The 19807-nt window shown below is 36.0% G+C and overlaps 1 protein-coding gene across 2 annotated transcripts in view; it reads left to right on the top strand.

Annotated features, from left to right (window-relative positions):
* The first annotated feature begins 3868 nt into the window (after positions 1-3868).
* LOC117330845 (microphthalmia-associated transcription factor-like) overlaps positions 3869-19807 on the top strand; it is a 50364-nt gene continuing 34425 nt past the window's right edge. The window contains exon 1 of one of the 2 annotated variants that reach the window (XM_033889370.1): positions 3869-4170. In XM_033889370.1, the coding sequence (XP_033745261.1) occupies positions 3902-4170 (269 nt within the window). In that variant the 5' untranslated portion in view covers positions 3869-3901. Of the gene's footprint in view, positions 4171-19535; positions 19742-19807 lie in introns of those variants that run through there. The other variant, XM_033889372.1, reaches the window with a different exon arrangement.

The raw sequence follows: 19807 nt of genomic DNA, 5'->3' as shown, positions 1-19807 counted from the left end.
ACAAAGAAAAATTAATTATAAGTAAATGAAATGTCATGGTAAAGATCAGCAGGTCCGCAAATGTGTCAATGGATATGAAAGCCCTGTCTCATACAGCTATTGTTTAAGTCAGCACAGCAATTTCACAAATGCAGTACCAGTGGAAAAATCTAGTCACTTGGAGCACATATGTCAAATACCCAAGCTGTATCTTCATTAGTAAGGACTCATTGGTTTGTTTGGTTTGTTTTTGTTTAAAGAGGCTTACCCGCAGACGGACCGGTAAACGGCACATCTCCGATCACTAAATAAACTTCAGTACACGTTTCTATGTGACAAAATTTTAAAACTCAACCTGAGAGGGAAATGTATGGAATATAACGGCAAATCTTCTTTGTAAATCGCCGCTGCCTTTGAAGTTATCATTGTGCCGCACTGTGCACGTGCTTGTTTCTTTGATGTGTCAATAAAATTAGACTCCACTTTATAGCGGGGACTTATTGCGGGTTGCGATTAAATAAATAATATTTAAAAAATGAGGTTTTAATATAACTTTTCAGCGTTTTATAAGGAAAATAAAATGAAAAACTCAACAATTCCAACAATCTGTCATGTGTAAAAAATCTTTTTCTATTAGCCAATTTTTCTGATCTCTCTGCGGGCAAGCCTCTTTAACGTCCTATTAACAGCCAGTGTCATTTAAGGACGTGTCATGTTTTTGAGGTGGAGGAAAGCCGGAGTACTCGGGGGAAAAAACCACCGGCCTACAGTCAGTACCTGGCAACTGCCCCACGTAGGTTTCGAACTCGCAACCCAGAGGTGGAGGGCTAGTGTTAAAGTGTCGGGACACCTTAACCACTCGGCCACAGCGGTCCCAGTAAGGACTCAACACTGGTTTATATAAAAAAAAACTTTTACATAGCTATGACAGACGCTAGCGTTGATGTCGATGTCGCTGCCGACGCCGGGGAATAGCAATAGCTCCCATGGACTTTGTTCCTTCGAAATGAAAACAATCATCGGTGAAAAAGTGCAAAAATTTGACATTGACTTTTGACCTCAATATGCAATTTTGTGATGTGAACATAATTATCATATTCCATATCAACCAGTCTATAAATTAAAGTTTCCAGTCGGAAACTTAATTTGTGGACAGACAACACAACAGAAAACAGAAACACAAACGAGTAGGAACCAAACGGCGAAGCCAGGAAGCGAGGTGTTAGCCTAACATCTTTAGAAAGAAGGAAACATAAATTAAAGCAAGGGAGGGATTTCAATCGGAGACTGCACAGACAGGTGGAATTATAAACGACAATGGAATCGGAATACATACGGTTCGTGGGCGGCAACATGCAGAGGATCGTGATTTTTCGCAACGGATAATATTGAAATGTTAATTTAGTTTTGATTTTCTGTTTGCATTAAAACCTCGGCATTTAAAATTTGTAGTTATGATAGGTAACATGCAATATAAGGTTATCCCAGTTCAATCTAAAAAAAAAATAAGTCCATCATATTTGTTTTCTTCTGTATGTAAATATTTCCCAGAATGCACTGCGATCAAGGTCAAGTGTATGCAACATGGGCAGGGATATTCCAAAGTTTGTAATATCTTGGCTTCATTACAATATTTGACGTTATAAAATTATTTTGTTTGTTTGTAGGTCTTAAATAGGCATATATATGTGGACTAAATTTCATTTATTGTCAAAATGATAACAATCTATTACACTCTGTCAAGGTGTAGCATCTTTAATTAACTTTGGAAGGTTTCAGCATTGCAGTACTTTCAGTATTTTGATTGTTTACTTAATTGGTTATCAATTGATGTAGATTTTACATGAACAACTTTTACCACTTAAAATTTACATTTGGTAATGCAGCTTCCCATTGCCTCAATGTTAATCTGGGCTGCATGAATCTATGAACGCATTGATGGAGTCAAAACGTGATTTTTGCGTCATTTTGATCGACGTCATTGAAATGTTTCGCTATGCGCTACGTATAAATCAAACGCAGCGAGGATAATGCTTGAGAACAATTCCGTTACTATGACACGTTGACGCTATGCTGATTAGGCTTACTTGTACTGTGTGTCAATTTGGTTCTGAATCAATCACAGAAAGGAATTTGATTTAAAGATGCTATTATATCGATGAACACACAAGAAAATGGGTGAAAATAAAGGACGCATTAAGTTCAGAAGGATAGATTATATAAATAAGTAAACGCAAATATATCAATTAAACGCTTATTAAATTGCATTTATTGTCACTATAAATGCAGTCTGGGTAACAGATAAATATAATTGCACACATTAAGTTTATATTGACATTAAATACAATCTAACAAGCGTTTAATTGTCAAATATGCAGCCATAGCAGATATATATGTCATCTCGCATCTTTATATTGCAAATATTTTTTCTCCAATTTTGGGATCTGCCAAACTCGGCTATCGCATTGGAATCACTGTCGCTTTCTTTGTCGTGGCGAATACGGCTTTAATGTATCACATATTTATTAGCATATCTTCTTTATTTATCTTTGTATCATTTGTTGATCTAATTATGCCTAGCGATAAACACTCCGACTTCACGTGTATTGATAAGGGACATATCGTTCCATCTTGTGTTGTTTGCAAGTGTACGTATATATATATGTGTGTGCGAGGATCGGTTAGGTTTGGCTCCGTGCCAGGGCACCAAAAAAAAAAAAAAAAAAATCCTTAACTCGAATACTTAAGGACACGTAAATGAAACAGGATATATTTCACAAAAATGAAGAATGGCGACTTGAAAGAGGTAAACTAATATTTATTTACAGAGTGGAGCGAGCTTTTCTTCGAATCGCCCACACAAGTGTACTGTTAGGGAGTTGTGTGTACACGTGTCAGTTGGCCTGTTCACGTGTCTGCTCCACACGTGTACAGCACGATAGTATTTGATTAAGACCCACATTATGAAATAAAGTCATCGATGAAACATAACATATGTTTATCATGAATATCAATATTCAGCACAAAATGTGTATTTTGCTGTATATATATATATATGTGTGTGTGTGTAATAATATACTTTGTGACGAATAAGATTAACCTAAAATGGGAATTACTTATCAAATAAACAAACATATCGATGGTATATATTTCCACATTATCTATTTGAATTTCAACGAACGCAACTATTTGATTATTTATTTATTTATTTATTTATTTATTCAAACTATAGAATTTCACAATATTGAAATTTCAAAAAATTGACGTCAAGTTGACAATGCTTCACACAAATACTGTTCTGTTATCGCATAGTAATACGTACGATAGCCTAATCATTTTGATATTTGATCTCTGCTCCTAGGGTTTATTGAATATTCATATCCAGGCTTGGTGGACTTCGGGTTTATAAAAATGTCTGTGTATCATAATATCTTTATATCTAATTTTACAATATGTAAAGTAAATATAGGAATAAACAGATCATGTCCGATATCACGGTAATATATATAGCAGGCTTTCACAAATCAGAAACTGCACAATCTGTAAAACGACCCTGAGAAATTTGTGATTGACATTGCTTAGTGTGCTTCGTGTTGACTTGATCTAATAGAAAAAAAAACATTAAAAAAAAAAAAAAAAAAACAACAACAACAACAACAACTATAATTAACTGAGACTTTCCAATTGAAACAGTGTATTATCAATCAAAATTTAACAGGATAGTATTACCGGATATCTTTACAATCGATGTTTACATTCGCGTACAGTATACATGTACACTTATTATTAGGGGGCGGTGTCGTTCGCCGTAGTATTACGTGGTCAGTACATCTACCAGCTAAGGTTAACGCATTAAAAAGACCTTTGGGCTCCAGACTGACCACCAGGCTTCAAACTGGACCTTACTACAAAGGGCAGAGAAATGGTGGTACGGATGTCTTCCTTTGAGTCTACAGGCATAACATCGCCCTCATCGATTTCGGACGATGACGAAAACAACGATGAATACTTCGATGAGAGGTTACAAGAAGATGGCGGATTATTAGATGGATGTTACACCGACAAAACTGTGATATTAATGACCAAATGTGAGGAACGCAGCAAAAACGTTATACTAAGGAGTATAGTAGGAAGTGCAAATGACTGTGTCACCCGGAAAATTCGACATGGAAAGGTCGAAAAGGTGAAAAGGTAGGATGAACCGTTAGTACGTCATGTGTGTACATATGTAACATATCAACATTAATATGTTTTAATCAGTAGCGGGCTCAGCGTGGTGGTTAAATTAAAAGTGTTTCTTGACCTTTTCACTACATCTGAACAAATAATTAAATTTGAATCACAATTGCACTAACTAGCGCCATAAATACTCTAAACGAGTTTTATGCTTTAGTTGAAATTATGCTATGGTGTGATGTGTCGCGTGCACATACTTTTATACATTGATAGATGATTACAATATATAAGGAGACGAAACCTAGCAGTAGGCGGAGTCACGTAGGCGGTAATCCAGTAACCAAATAAAGCGGACAGAACACTGGTGATAGTCAGTGACATGAAACCTAGAAATAGGCGGAGTCGTGTAGGCGGTAAAAACCACTCTCTAATTACGGCCGACAGACAACTTGTTTAGTTGGTGAGACAAAACCTAGCAAAAGGCGGAGTCATGTAGGCGGTAAAAACCAGTAACTAACTATGGCCCAACAAAACACTGACTATAGTTGTTGAGACAAACCCTAGCAATGTAAGAAGGCATGTAGGTGATAAACCAGTAACTAACTAAAGCCACAAAACACTTGCGGTGGTCGGTGAGACGAAACCAAGCAAAAGGCGGAGTCGTGTAGGCGTAAACCAGAAACTAACTCACTACAATACATATCAACGATTTGGTGGAATAGATGGTTTTCAAACTCATTACTTTCTATGTGTCATGTAAAGATAACAATTGATATTGAAATGATAAAATAATAGCTGGCTGCTGTTATTTAAATTGTTATAGTGGTTTTGTGGTTCGGCTATTGTCACCATCAGTCAATTTGTTTAAAATAAAATATATCGTCAATATCGTCTTAAAATGTATTGACAGCCATAAGTACAACTAAACATGCAATAACACCGAGAACTAGGGATAGTATCATTGTATCAAGATCTAGATTAACTAATCAGAATTACCTAACTTATTCCGGATTAATGATGTTTAGGTAAGAGGTTAGGTTGTATGCATGCTTCCTTATCAAACAAGATTAAATGCTGTATGCTATCTATTCGCATTCTCATGAAAATTGTCGTCAGCACACGGGAATATTCTTTACAAACATAGGTTCGACAGATGTCATTTAATGAGGATCGTGAAAAGTCTGTAGTTGAAATCACGATTCCCATGAAATACATATTTTCCTTGTGTAGGATGAAATCATGCGATAGCTCAGTCGGTTGGCGCCCCGGCCACGTAACCTCAGGTGAAAATCCGAGGTGCGGGGTTCGAAGCCCCCCTTCTCGTTTCGGGTTGTGTTTCTCGAGAAGCTGGCTGGTCTGTGTTATCGTAGTTGTGTCTTTGGGTTGAGACACTTTACCCTAATCAATATGGATGGCATGCGACGGGCCTTCCGTATGTTGATCAATGAGGTAGTCACCAACTACTACAAGGAGACCCTACCTCAAAATAGCCCTTGGCTGTTCCCGGGGCGATCAGCCCAGCAAATGAACAAACAAACATGCTCTCTTTGGTATATCTGCATGTTGGATCTGTTGTCACTACCCTGGTTCTCACTTTGAGGACATGACTTATTCGGTTGGGTTTATGTTTGTTTAACGTTCTATTTAAAGTCATGGTCATTTTGAGACGTGCCAGGTTTTTTGAGGTTGAGTAAAGCCGGAGTACCCGGAGAAACCACTGGCCTACGGTCAGTACCAGGCTACTGCTCCACGTAGGTTTCTGACTCGAAACCTAGAGGTGGAAGGCTAGTGATAAAGTGTTGGGACACCTTAACCACTCGGTCATCGCGGCCCCAACTTATTTGAGATTTTACCTTGATTTACATGGTGGATGTCGTCGTCGTCGTCGTCGTCGTCAATGAAACATATACTATTCATATTACCCATGTATCTTTTATCGGGTATCCATACCAGTATATTAGTTGGCCATTGTTTAATCTAATATGAGTGAGAATTACGATTTAGCCCAAATGTCAATATTCGAATCCTTTTTGTTCTTACACATCATGTATCTTTCATTTTTTCCCATACATGTAATATATGTTAGAGTTAAGGTTGCATGCTACCTTACACATTATATCTTAATCTATGTTAGAGTTAAGGTTGCATGCTACCTTCCCCATTTTACCTGTAATTTATGTTAGTTGTAAGACTGCATGCTACTTCACACATTATACATGTAATGTATGTTATAGTTAAGGCCGTATGCTACCTTACACATTATATCTTAATATATGTTAGAGTTAAGGTTGCATGCTACCTTACACATTATACCTGTAAGGTATGTTAGAGTTAAGGATGCTACACCTTACATATTTTACCTTTGGGTTATAAGGTCGTGCACGTATATTATCGTACACATTCAATGTTTCAAGTTAATGTTTTTTCATTCATGCAAATCAATTCAAAACCGGAAATGTGAACCAGTGATTATTTTTATATGCGTCACGAATTATTAATTTGGCCATTTAACTTGCTTTAAGGGTGGCAATGATTTAAAAGAAAAGATACGTATAGCTTTATAGAAATAAAAAAAAATGGTTTTTGCGGACATTATCCAAATAGAAAAAAAATTCGCCTGCTATAAAATAATTTTAAAACCTGGATATGTCATGTGAACAATATAAAAATATAAAACACATGGATTTTATAATGTAGAGTATACCCATGTGTACTTTGTCATGTCATGATAAAAGAAATAGATTATACTTCCAAGAGGCCTATATTTGTGTAACCCATTTTCTCGCTATGTAATGTGAGCGGTTAATCTTCCTTTTTATGCGTGGCATGTGAAAGTAGACAACAACATTATTCATGTTCATTTAAAAAAAATATTACGTAAAACATACGAACAAGTTATCAGGCGGTTTCTGTTGTTTAATCGGCTTTTTCAAAATTTGATACGGGCAGTCGGCCCATATCAGTTTTTTGAATTTGGATTACAAAACCTGACATCTGAAACGTTTAAATATAGAATTATATCCTAGATACTTTAATCCAGATGTGTTAAGCATTACCAGCTTAAAGTATTTTTTCAAGTTTATCATTGTATGAGGTCATCTGACATTGTATGTGGTCATCTGACATTGTATGTGGTCATCTAACATTGTATGTGGTCATCTAACATTGTATGTGGTCATCTGACATTGTATGTGGTCATCTAACATTGTATGTGGTCATCTAACATTGTATGTGGTCATCTGACATTGTATGTGGTCATCTAACATTGTATGTGGTCAGCTTACGTTGTATGTGGTTATCTAACATTGCATTTGGTCATCTGACATTTATGTGGTCACCTAACGTTGTATGTGGTCATCTAACATTGCATTTGGTCACCTGGCATTGTATGTGGTCATCAAACATTCATTTGGTCATCCGGCATTTTATGTGGTCATCTAACATTGTATGTGGTCATCTAATATTGCATGTGGTCACCTAACGTTGTATGTGGTCACCAAACATTGTATGTGGTCAGCTGATATTGTATGTGGTCATCTAACATTGTATGTGGTCACCTACCATTGTATGTGGTCATCTAACATTGTATGTGGTCACCTGACATTGTATGTGGTCACCTAACATTGTATGTGGTCATCAAACATTGTATGTGGTCATCTACCATTGTATGAGGTCATCTAACATTGTATGTGGTCATCTAACATTGTATGTGGTTATCTGACATTGTATGTGGTCACCTGACATTGTATGTGGTCATCTACCATTGTATGAGGTCATCTACCATTGTATGAGGTCATCTAACGTTGTATGTGGTCATCTAACATTGTATGTGGTCACCTGACATTGTATGTGGTCATCTAACGTTGTATGTGGTCATCTACCATTGTATGAGGTCATCTAACGTTGTATGTGGTCATCTAACATTGTATGTGGTCACCTGACATTGCATGTCGTCACTAAAGATTGTATGTGGTCACCTGATATTGTATGTCGTCACCTGACATTGTATGTGGTCATCTAACATTGTATGTGGTCACCTAACATTGTATGTGGTCAGCTTACGTTGTATGTGGTCATCTGACATTGTATGTGGTCATCTGACATTGTATGTGGTCATCTAACATTGTATGTGGTCATCTGACATTGTATGTGGTCATCTAACATTGTATGTGGTCAGCTTACGTTGTATGTGGTTATCTAACATTGCATTTGGTCATGTGACATTTATGTGGTCACCTAACGTTGTATGTGGTCATCTAACATTGCATTTGGTCACCTGGCATTGTATGTGGTCATCAAACATTCATTTGGTCATCCGGCATTTTATGTGGTCATCTAACATTGTATGTGGTCATCTAATATTGTATGTGGTCACCTAACGTTGTATGTGGTCACCAAACATTGAATGTGGTCAGCTGATATTGTATGTGGTCATCTAACATTGTATGTGGTCACCTACCATTGTATGAGGTCATCTAACATTGTATGTGGTCATCTAACATTGTATGTGGTCACCTGACATTGTATGTGGTCACCTAACATTGTATGTGGTCACCTGACATTGTATGTGGTCATCTACCATTGTATGAGGTCATCTAACATTGTATGTGGTCATCTAACATTGTATGTGGTTATCTAACATTGTATGTGGTCACCTGACATTGTATGTGGTCATCTACCATTGTATGAGGTCATCTACCATTGTATGAGGTCATCTAACGTTGTATGTGGTCATCTAACATTGTATGTGGTCACCTGACATTGTATGTGGTCATCTAACATTGTATGTGGTCACCTGACATTGTATGAGGTCATCTAACGTTGTATGTGGTCATCTACCATTGTATGAGGTCATCTAACGTTGTATGTGGTCATCTAACATTGTATGTGGTCACCTGATATTGTATGTCGTCACCTGACATTGTATGTGGTCATCTAACATTGCATGTGGTCACCTAACATTGTATGTGGTCAGCTTACGTTGTATGTGGTCATCTGACATTGTATGTGGTCATCTAACATTGTATGTGGTCATCTGACATTGTATGTGGTCATCTAACATTGTATGTGGTCAGCTTACGTTGTATGTGGTTATCTAACATTGCATTTGGTCATCTGACATTTATGTGGTCACCTAACGTTGTATGTGGTCATCTAACATTGCATTTGGTCACCTGGCATTGTATGTGGTCATCAAACATTCATTTGGTCATCCGGCATTTTATGTGGTCATCTAACATTGCATGTGGTCATCTAATATTGTATGTGGTCACCTAACGTTGTATGTGGTCACCAAACATTGTATGTGGTCAGCTGATATTGTATGTGGTCATCTAACATTGTATGTGGTCACCTACCATTGTATGAGGTCATCTAACATTGTATGTGGTCATCTAACATTGTATGTGGTCACCTGACATTGTATGTGGTCACCTAACATTGTATGTGGTCATCAAACATTGTATTTGGTCATCTACCATTGTATGAGGTCATCTAACATTGTATGTGGTCATCTAACATTGTATGTGGTTATCTAACATTGTATGTGGTCACCTGACATTGTATGTGGTCATCTACCATTGTATGAGGTCATCTACCATTGTATGAGGTCATCTAACGTTGTATGTGGTCATCTAACATTGTATGTGGTCACCTGACATTGTATGTGGTCATCTAACATTGTATGTGGTCATCTACCATTGTATGAGGTCATCTAACGTTGTATGTGGTCATCTAACATTGTATGTGGTCACCTGACATTGTATGAGGTCATCTAACGTTGTATGTGGTCATCTAACATTGTATGTGGTCACCTGACATTGTATGTCGTCACTAAAGATTGTATGTGGTCACCTGATATTGTATGTCGTCACCTGACATTGTATGTGGTCATCTAACATTGCATGTGGTCACCTAACATTGTATGTGGTCAGCTTACGTTGTATGTGGTCATCTAACATTGCATTTGGTCATCTGACATTTATGTGGTCACCTAACGTTGTATGTGGTCATCTAACATTGCATTTGGTCACCCGGCAATGTATGTGGTCATCAAACATTCAGTTGGTCACCCAGCATTTTATGTGGTCATCTAACATTGTAGGTGGTCATCTAATATTGTATGTGGTCACCTAACGTTGTATGTGGTCACCAAACATTGTATGTGGTCAGCTAACATTGTATGTGGTCATCTAACATTGTATTTGGTCATCTAACATTGTATGTGGTCACCAAACATTGTATGTGGTCAGCTTACGTTGTATTTGGTCGCCCGGCATGGTATGTGGTCATCTGACATTGTATGCTGTCATCTGATATTGTATGTGGTCACCTAACATTGTATGTGGTCACCTAACGTTGTATGTGGTCACCTAACATTGTATGTGGTCACCTTACATTGTATGTGGTCACCTAACGTTGTATGTGGTCACCTGATATTGTATGTGGTCACCTAACATTGTATGTGGTCATCTGACATTGTATGCTGTCATCTGATATTGTATGTGGTCACCAAACATTGTATGTGGTCACCAAACATTGTATGTGGTCAGCTTACGTTGTATTTGGTCACCCGGCATTGTATGCTGTCATCTGACATTGTATGCTGTCATCTAATATTGTATGTGGTCAATTGATATTTGATGTGGTCATCTGACGTTGCATGTGGTCACCTAACATTGTATGTGGTCACCTAACGTTGTATGTGGTCATCGGACATTGTATGTGATCATCTGATATTGTATGTGGTCACCTAACATTGTATGTGGTCACCTGATATTGTATGTTGTCACCCAACACAGTGTGTGTATACTAAACTTACAGATCAATGACCATTAGGTGAACTTTAAGTTGACCCGGGGCTGTCAATTAAACGAACGGACGATGACCAATCATTAAGTGTAAATGGAGTATGTCAAGTTCCTGACGTTAAGTTAATCGCCTTACCGGGGTATGTGGACGTTTGGTTTCATTATTAATTAATCAACATTTAAAGTTAACCAAGTATTGAAATATAATAAATGGCAATAGACATACAGCCTCGATCTCGTCTGTGAATGACCTAATTTGTATATGGTTTGCTTTGTTATACATCTTTCACCTTTTAGTTGCCGTTGTGTTTTGGAGAATCTCTCCCCCTCCCTCCCACTCATCAAAGCACCTCATACGATGGATGAGAGGGGCTCTTTGTAATGAACCCCGGAGGTTGAAAGGTTAAGTACGTACTTGTCAACCTGCTGCGTGTGCCACACTGAAGTTCAAGGTTGAAAAATAACGCCAACACAATTAACAGAACACAATAAGATACAGAACACTGGTCATAGTTATATTTTACTAATTCACAAATAAAGTCATTGGAATCCTCAGGATGTCGACACATTCCTAACAAATGAATAATGTGCATCTCTATGATAGTACATCCTAAACATATTAGCCAGACTACAGTGGGCTGTATCTGGTATGTCTCCTTCAACGAGGCTCCCTCAGTCAAAAAAAAACAACACACACACACACAAAAAAAAAAAGAAAAAGAAAAAAAAGCAAAAAAAAAAAAAAAAAAAGGCAAAAAAACAACAACAACAAAGCAAACAACAACAAACAAACAAAATGGTTCCCCCTTTCTTACAAGACATCCTCACAAATAGAAATTCCGATGTGCATACTCATGCTACTAAAACGAAGAAAATTTTCGTCCTCTTCTTTGTCATACTTCTTTGTTTCAGAATTCTTTCATTCCCTCTGTCTTAAAATGTTGGAACTCTCTTCCGTCTGATGTAAAAACGAATCCGTCATTGCGAAAACTTAAGAAACACTTGCATGGACCTTCCACCAAAGTACTATATATTTCTCCTCTGGAAGCAGACAAGGTCAGATCCTCCATGCGAGACTAAGAATGGAATGTAGCTCCCTAAATAGCCACCTTTACTCGAAAGGCTTAGTCGATATATCCTCTCTGTTCATGCGGACTATCGAATGAAACAAATTTCCACTATCTTTTGCGATGCCCACTATACGTAAATCTCCGCACGCCATACTTCAATCAGATCAATCAGTATCATTTGACTGAAAGGTTGTTACTATTTGGAGATGAAAACCTCTCTTTCGTAGAAAATAAGGAATTGTTTACATGTGTCCAAAAGTTTATAATTGATACTAAACGCTTTTGATTTCTTACATAATATGTTCGTTACTTTCATCACTTTGGAAATTACTACCTCCGAGAAAATTATAATCATGAAAGATTTGATGTAGTTAAATTAAGCTGGCAAGCCCACTGCACTTTAACCTATCCCCTCCACCCTGCACACCCTCCCCTTCTAGTTAAAAATATTAAGGTTTATATATGATCACATCTTTTTTTTTCTTTTCTCTCTCTCTCTTTCTCAGATTTCGTTTACTGCTGTCCATCTCAATAAGGTAAATTCCAATTGAAGGAAGTGGACTAGTATAAGCTTTCAAGCTTGTTTCCATATCCTGTTTCTGTTTGTTGTTGTTACAAAAATGTTGTCATATACTCTACCAAAAGAAACGAAATAAAGTTTACATCAATATTCCAGTTTGTACTTTGCCATACTTGTGAAACAAATTATTGAACTGGAAATTGTATAAGATATTTATTTATTTATGCATGAGGATTGAGAAACCATTACGAAATATTGGGCGAACCATATCAATATTTACGTAGGAGGCACGATGTTATATTATCACAGATCCTCCTTCTAGGATAGTTAAATGACACTAATAACCGATTGAGTGATGTGTCGGAGTGGGCGGCTACCTGGAACTGATAAAATCCACAAACTTGATCTCCAAATTTAAACAGGATCTTAAGGGAGTGACTGAAAAAAATAATCGACAGAAATACAATTCCTGTAAGGAAATGTTTTATAATGTTACATATGCACTTTGAGGTTGAAAGGCAGATGACAACCACCGACTGATCTTGTCACAGATCATTTAAAGTAGTATAAAACATCCCTCATTTTCAATCAATATTCTAATTCTGAGATTAATAAAAAGGAGAAAATGATTATTTCAAAGGTATAAATACAAGTTTGATCTTTAAAAGTGAACGTGTTGTTTTGAGCTCCGTCAGACTTCTCATACATACACGGATGTAGCAATTTTTATCTACAATGAACTTTTTATAATCTTAATGATCTGAGCTGCCGAAACTTAAGTGGAGCCTCACGATACTTTATTTTAGAATAATATTTCCATATCCCTACGTTTGAGATTTAACATTTCCATATCCTTACGTTTGAGATTTAACATTTCCATATCCTTACGTTTGAGATGTAACATTTCCATATCCTTACGTTTGGGATTTAACATTTCCATATCCTTACGTTTTTCGAATGTAACATTTTCATATCCTTACGTTTGAGATTTAACATTTCCATATCCTTACATTTGAGATTTAACATTTCCATATCCTTACGTTTTTCGGATTTAACATTTTCATATCCTTACGTTTGAGATTTAACATTTTCATATCCTTACGTTTGGAATGTAACATTTTCATATCCTTACGTTTGGAATGTAACATTTTCATATCCTTAAGTTTTTCGGATTTAACATTTTCATATCCTTACGTTTGGGATTTAACATTTTCATATCCTTACGTTTGAGATTTAACATTTTCATATCCTTACGTTTGGAATGTAACATTTTCATATCCTTACGTTTGGAATGTAACATTTTCATATCCTTACGTTTGGGATGTAACATTTCCATATCCTTACGTTTGGGATTTAACATTTTCATATCCTTACGTTTGGAATGTAACATTTTCATATCCTTACGTTTGGAATGTAACATTTTCATATCCTTACGTTTGGAATTTAACATTTTCATATCCTTACGTTTGGAATGTAACATTTTCATATCCTTACGTTTGAGATGTAACATTTTCATATCCTTACGTTTGAGATTTAACATTTTCATATCCTTACGTTTGAGATTTAACATTTTCATATCCTTACGTTTGGAATGTAACATTTTCATATCCTTACGTTTGAGATTTAACATTTTCATATCCTTACGTTTGAGATTTAACATTTTCATATCCTTACGTTTGAGATTTAACATTTTCATATCCTTACGTTTGAGATTTAACATTTTCATATCCTTACGTTTGGATTTAACATTTTCATATCCTTACGTTTGGAATGTAACATTTTCATATCCTTACGTTTGAGATTTAACATTTTCATATCCTTACGTTTGAGATTTAACATTTTCATATCCTTACGTTTGGAATGTAACATTTTCATATCCTTACGTTTGAGATTTAACATTTTCATATCCTTACGTTTGGAATGTAACATTTTCATATCCTTACGTTTGGAATGTAACATTTTCATATCCTTACGTTTGGGATTTAACATTTTCATATCCTTACGTTTGGAATGTAACATTTTCATATCCTTACGTTTGGAATGTAACATTTTCATATCCTTACGTTTGGGATTTAACATTTTCATATCCTTACGTTTGAGATTTAACATTTTCATATCCTTACGTTTGGAATGTAACATTTTCATATCCTTACGTTTGAGATTTAACATTTTCATATCCTTACGTTTGAGATTTAACATTTCCATATCCTTACGTTTGGAATGTAACATTTTCATATCCTTACGTTTGAGATTTAACATTTTCATATCCTTACGTTTGGAATGTAACATTTCCATATCCTTACGTTTGGAATGTAACGTTTTCATATCCTTACGTTTGGAATGTAACATTTTCATATCCTTACGTTTGAGATTTAACATTTTCATATCCTTACGTTTGGAATGTAACATTTTCATATCCTTACGTTTGGAATGTAACATTTTCATATCCTTACGTTTGGGATTTAACATTTTCATATCCTTACGTTTGGAATGTAACATTTTCATATCCTTACGTTTGGGATGTAACATTTTCATATCCTTACGTTTGGAATGTAACATTTTCATATCCTTACGTTTGGAATGTAACATTTTCATATCCTTACGTTTGGAATGTAACATTTTCATATCCTTACGTTTGGGATTTAACATTTTCATATCCCTACGTTTTGGATTATGAGTTCATGAAATAAAGTCTATATTCACCGTAAATAATCAACAATATATACATATACATACCCACCAGTTTTGTTAGTATTTTTTTCTTTTCTAATTTAGCGCATGGACGTCAGGACAACATCCGTCTAGGCGAAGTTACAAGTATCAAACATGATAATCTAACACTTCATTCAGTCTGTATAAAACTGATCCTTAAAATAGAGCGAACAGTCTTAAATTTACGACAAAATTACAAAAATAGGTTGAATGATATATATACATGTATGTACTGTAAGAATCAGTACCGTAGATCCGAGTTCATAATTGCAATTAAAACTCCGGAACCTATCACTGTTTACAGGACTCACACAACTAAATCAGCCAATCAGCTGCTGTCAAGGTTACTGTCTTTCGAGTACCCGTGTGCTCTTATATGCCATGAAACTTATACAATAACAGCATTTATCCGATAAAAAAACTTCAAACTTTAATTTGATATAAATGTCACATTATTTGAACTTCAAACGAACGAATGAAGGGATGGGGTCACTAGTAATAACATATAGTAAATTATTATTTGTGTGAGTCCTTACAGGGAATCTCTAATGCGGTGCTCCACTCTATATGTTAATGAGCCGCGGCAAAATATGTCGTGCACGCATGCGCAAACTGGTTTGTTTTGAAGAATGAAGGACTGCCCAAAGTCGATCAGACGTCCTGGTTGCTGTCGCGAAGGCAAAGAAAAAGTTTGGGTAAAAATCACAAGATCCTCCACGACTTAAAGAGTCAACGTGAAAATCTGTAAGGCAATAATAAAAGAAAAGTTAAACGTTAAAAGCCATCAATATCATGCTTTTGCCATATGAAACCTGTCGGCATTTGGCAAACAAATCATCTATCATCCAGGGATGTAACTCGGCGCGCGCAGGGTTGGTAAACGTTATAATAGGCCCCATTTTCAAATGTTTATTGCATACCTTTCTTATCAATTGGGGGCCGCGGTGGCCGAGTGGTTAAGGTGTCCCGACACTTCATCACTAGCCCTCCACCTCTGGGTTGCGAGTTCGAAACCTACGTGGGGCAGTTGCCAGGTACTGACCGTAGGCCGGTGGTTTTTCTCCGGGTACTCCGGCTTTCCTCCACCTTCAATACCTGGCACGTTCTTAAATGACCCTGGCTGTAAATAGGACGTTAAACAAAATCAAACCAAAATCTTATCAATTGTTGGGGTAACTGAGCAGATAGAGAAGATATTGAATGATGATGAAGCCAAAGTTTAATTTGATAACATTTTATATCTATAAACAAGAACATATGCAGGGTTTAACAACTCGAAGCTAACAAAGGAGAATTAAAGTATAAGTTAACCAAGCAAATATGGAGGTGGAGAGAAACGGGTCATATATATTTACATGTATAAAGTTCCATTAGTAGCAGATAAGGAATATATTGTACATGACCATTCGGCCTCTTGTTATGTGGTTTTCTGTGGTTTTCAAGTAGTGGAACTGGAATATTCTGCTTGCTTGGTAGCTTTAAATCGTAAAGCGTATCCATCTATAGTTCCGAGTCCGAGTCCAGATCTGTTCATTAATTGTTAATCGTTACTACATGTATTACACAAATTCAGGGAACTCCAAAGAGCTTATTTTTACCAGATACAAATAATTATGTAAATTATGTCTTTTAGTTAGATTTCCAAATAGACAGCATTTAAAATTTTGCCTAACATTTAAAAACCTATATACATACTCCCGATATCAGCAAAATTCCAACTGTATTGAATGCAGAACCGTTTTCATATTGATTTTGTCCCTGTGAGCCCTATATAGAATTCTTACTTTTGGGAGAATCAACATTTTGTGATCGTGTCTTCACATCGAATTACTCGCGGCCGCCGTGTCTGAAAAGTCTGAATCATGAACATGTTTCTCCCGTTAAATTTCTGTCTGAATTCAATCACTCTGACGACCTGGAGTTTGTCAGCTTTATTATTATATATACAGTTAATATTTTAAAATCGTCAAATTATTTTCCTCAACTCTTTTAGCGGGAAATAACTTAAGTAACTGGCGTCACAAGAAAAACTCCAGCAGAAAGCACGTGGCTGAAATATAAAACATAGGATTATAAATAAATACATAAATAAAATTAAATAAGAAAATGCCTATTTCAAGGTCTGCATGTGACAACATTGCCATTTGATTTTTTTTTCAATAAAAATTGGTACGCTTGAAAATTTGGCAATTCTGATTGAATCAATTTAGTTTTGGGATTTTGATTTACAATGATCAACATTTGTTTTTTTGTTGTTTTGTTTTTGTTTTTTGTTTTTGTTTTTTTGCAGATCTTATCATATCTGTATCTTTGTTTCTCGGTCATTTCGCGTGCGTATATTTTTGAGAAACTGTTTTAATATTCTTATTGCGGCTCCATATTGACTTAAAACTTAGTGTATTTTGTAGAAAGAAGTCAAATTGAAAATAAGTACAGAAATTTATCAGATGTTGGATAAAAATGTCATATTGAAGCGATTTAAATTTTTGTTGTCATTATTGCCTCTTAGTACATATTGCATTTAATGAAGAATGTATTCTTAGATAGTGCCATGAGTACAATAAACATGTCATATTTTTTTCTTTTTGTTTGCATTAGATAATATAGGTAATATTTTTATACACAACAAAATACAACTCGTCGCAGTTAGAAGACATTTTTTTTTGTATAAAGGAATTCCGAGTTGAAATCTCCCATCGCTTCGATATCGAAGGGATAGAGGAGATATGATAAGCGAATTCAAAATAGTTAATAATTTATATGATTATAGAGTAACTCGGAACTTTTTCCAGATTGACGATTCCATGAGAACCAGGGGTCATTAAAAAATAAAAAAAAATATATAAAAAAAATTATAAAAATTAAACCACGGTGTCGGCTAGACATTCGTAAACATTTTCTTCAGCCAAAGAATAGCAGACTCCTGGAATAGTTTACCAGACAGTGTCGTTGATGCTGATTCTGTATTTGAATTCGAAATCATTTTTGATGAACACTGGAAAAATAAGCGTTTTATTTAATTGCATTAAGAATTCCAATTCTTACATCAGGCCAACTGCTCCGAAGTATTTATATTTATGATTATGTTTTGTATTATTTATATTATACATGATATGGATATATAGGCTGTCAGCCTACGTCCATCACTATTAAATGCTATTAAGTTCTGAGTTATGCTTTCCGCGCGAGTTGTCACCCCTGAAATTTAGCCTTCATGTTGATAAGCAATCGAGAAAATATTGCGGTCACATGATTCAAAGTTAAATTTTGTCATCAAAAAATTATGACCGCAGACCTACTCAACCTCCTCTGTCAATTACTTAAATAAATAGACAGTGTTATGGGAATATCTAGTAAAATATGCTGCATAGACCTGCATGATTGTAATGGGATTAATTTTCAGATGCCACTTATAATAGTTTGTAAACTTACTGTATAGTTTCAAGAATTAAAAGAAGTCTTCCAAAACGGTGACAGCGAGGTTGGTATTCAACCTTGTATTAAACAGTTAAATGATTCAGCCATTTATCTCCTGACCATCAGTGGTACAGCTAAAAATTATATAATTTATTTTGAATTTTGTTATTAAATGACGAGTTGTGCAATACTACTTGTAATAACACCGTACCGGAAACGATCGCGAGTAGACATGCTGTGCAGAAAACATTCTGTCTACTGTAGACTGGCATTGAGTTAAGGTTTTATCACTTCATTTAGAGATACGTAAATATATCAATATATGATATTGCCGATATAATGTACGCCGTTGCATAATTACGTGTGTATAAAGGAGATGATAGTATTAATTCAAAAATATACTCACCAGAAATGAAATGTGCCGAGCATACGTAACAATGTGCTGATGGTGGAGACCAAACTTTGCCATTATTTATCGTTCCGTCTGCGTTTAAAAACGCTCTGTTGATGGCTGACAACCATCTAGATCGTCGGAGTTTATCGGACGGTATAATGAAGAACTTGAAATTCGGGTTCTTCTTCTTGTTTGCAGTGCATCCCGACACACAACAGCTTTTCGGCATCTTCAACCGCGTTACCCCACTTTACCCCCAAACAAATATGGCGGTTTCGTTTCCGGGTTCAGTCACGTGACAAGTACCCGGATGACCGACTTCGAGAATTGTATTCTACTCGGGCCATGACTACGTACAAAACGAAAGGAAATCGGGATAAATGTGACGTATTGGGAATTCCCCAGATAGTGACGATATTTCTATTTTTAAATGCACTCACAGAAAGCTAGATTCTGATTGGTTGACATAGACGTGGAGCCATTTTGGAGGAAATAGAAAATATCGACGAAGTTGTGTGTAAGAAAAAAACAGAGATTCAATCAAAAAACGACAAGAAATGCAAGATTCGGGGATCGAATTCGACCTTACTAGTCAACTTGAAGCAGACTCACTTATCGAAGATGGCAATTTCTATGCATTGAAGAGCAAAGTAATCGCCGGAAGGTAAACAAACCTCCTTGTTCTTTGCCCTTCTCATCCACACACACGTTTTGGTAATCGTGTAATCCA

This window comes from Pecten maximus, chromosome 7, assembly GCF_902652985.1.
Source record: "Pecten maximus chromosome 7, xPecMax1.1, whole genome shotgun sequence".
Lineage (NCBI taxonomy): Eukaryota > Metazoa > Mollusca > Bivalvia > Pectinida > Pectinidae > Pecten > Pecten maximus.
The sequence above is the reverse complement of the archived record's forward strand: the minus strand, read 5'-3'. Positions and strand labels throughout refer to the sequence as shown.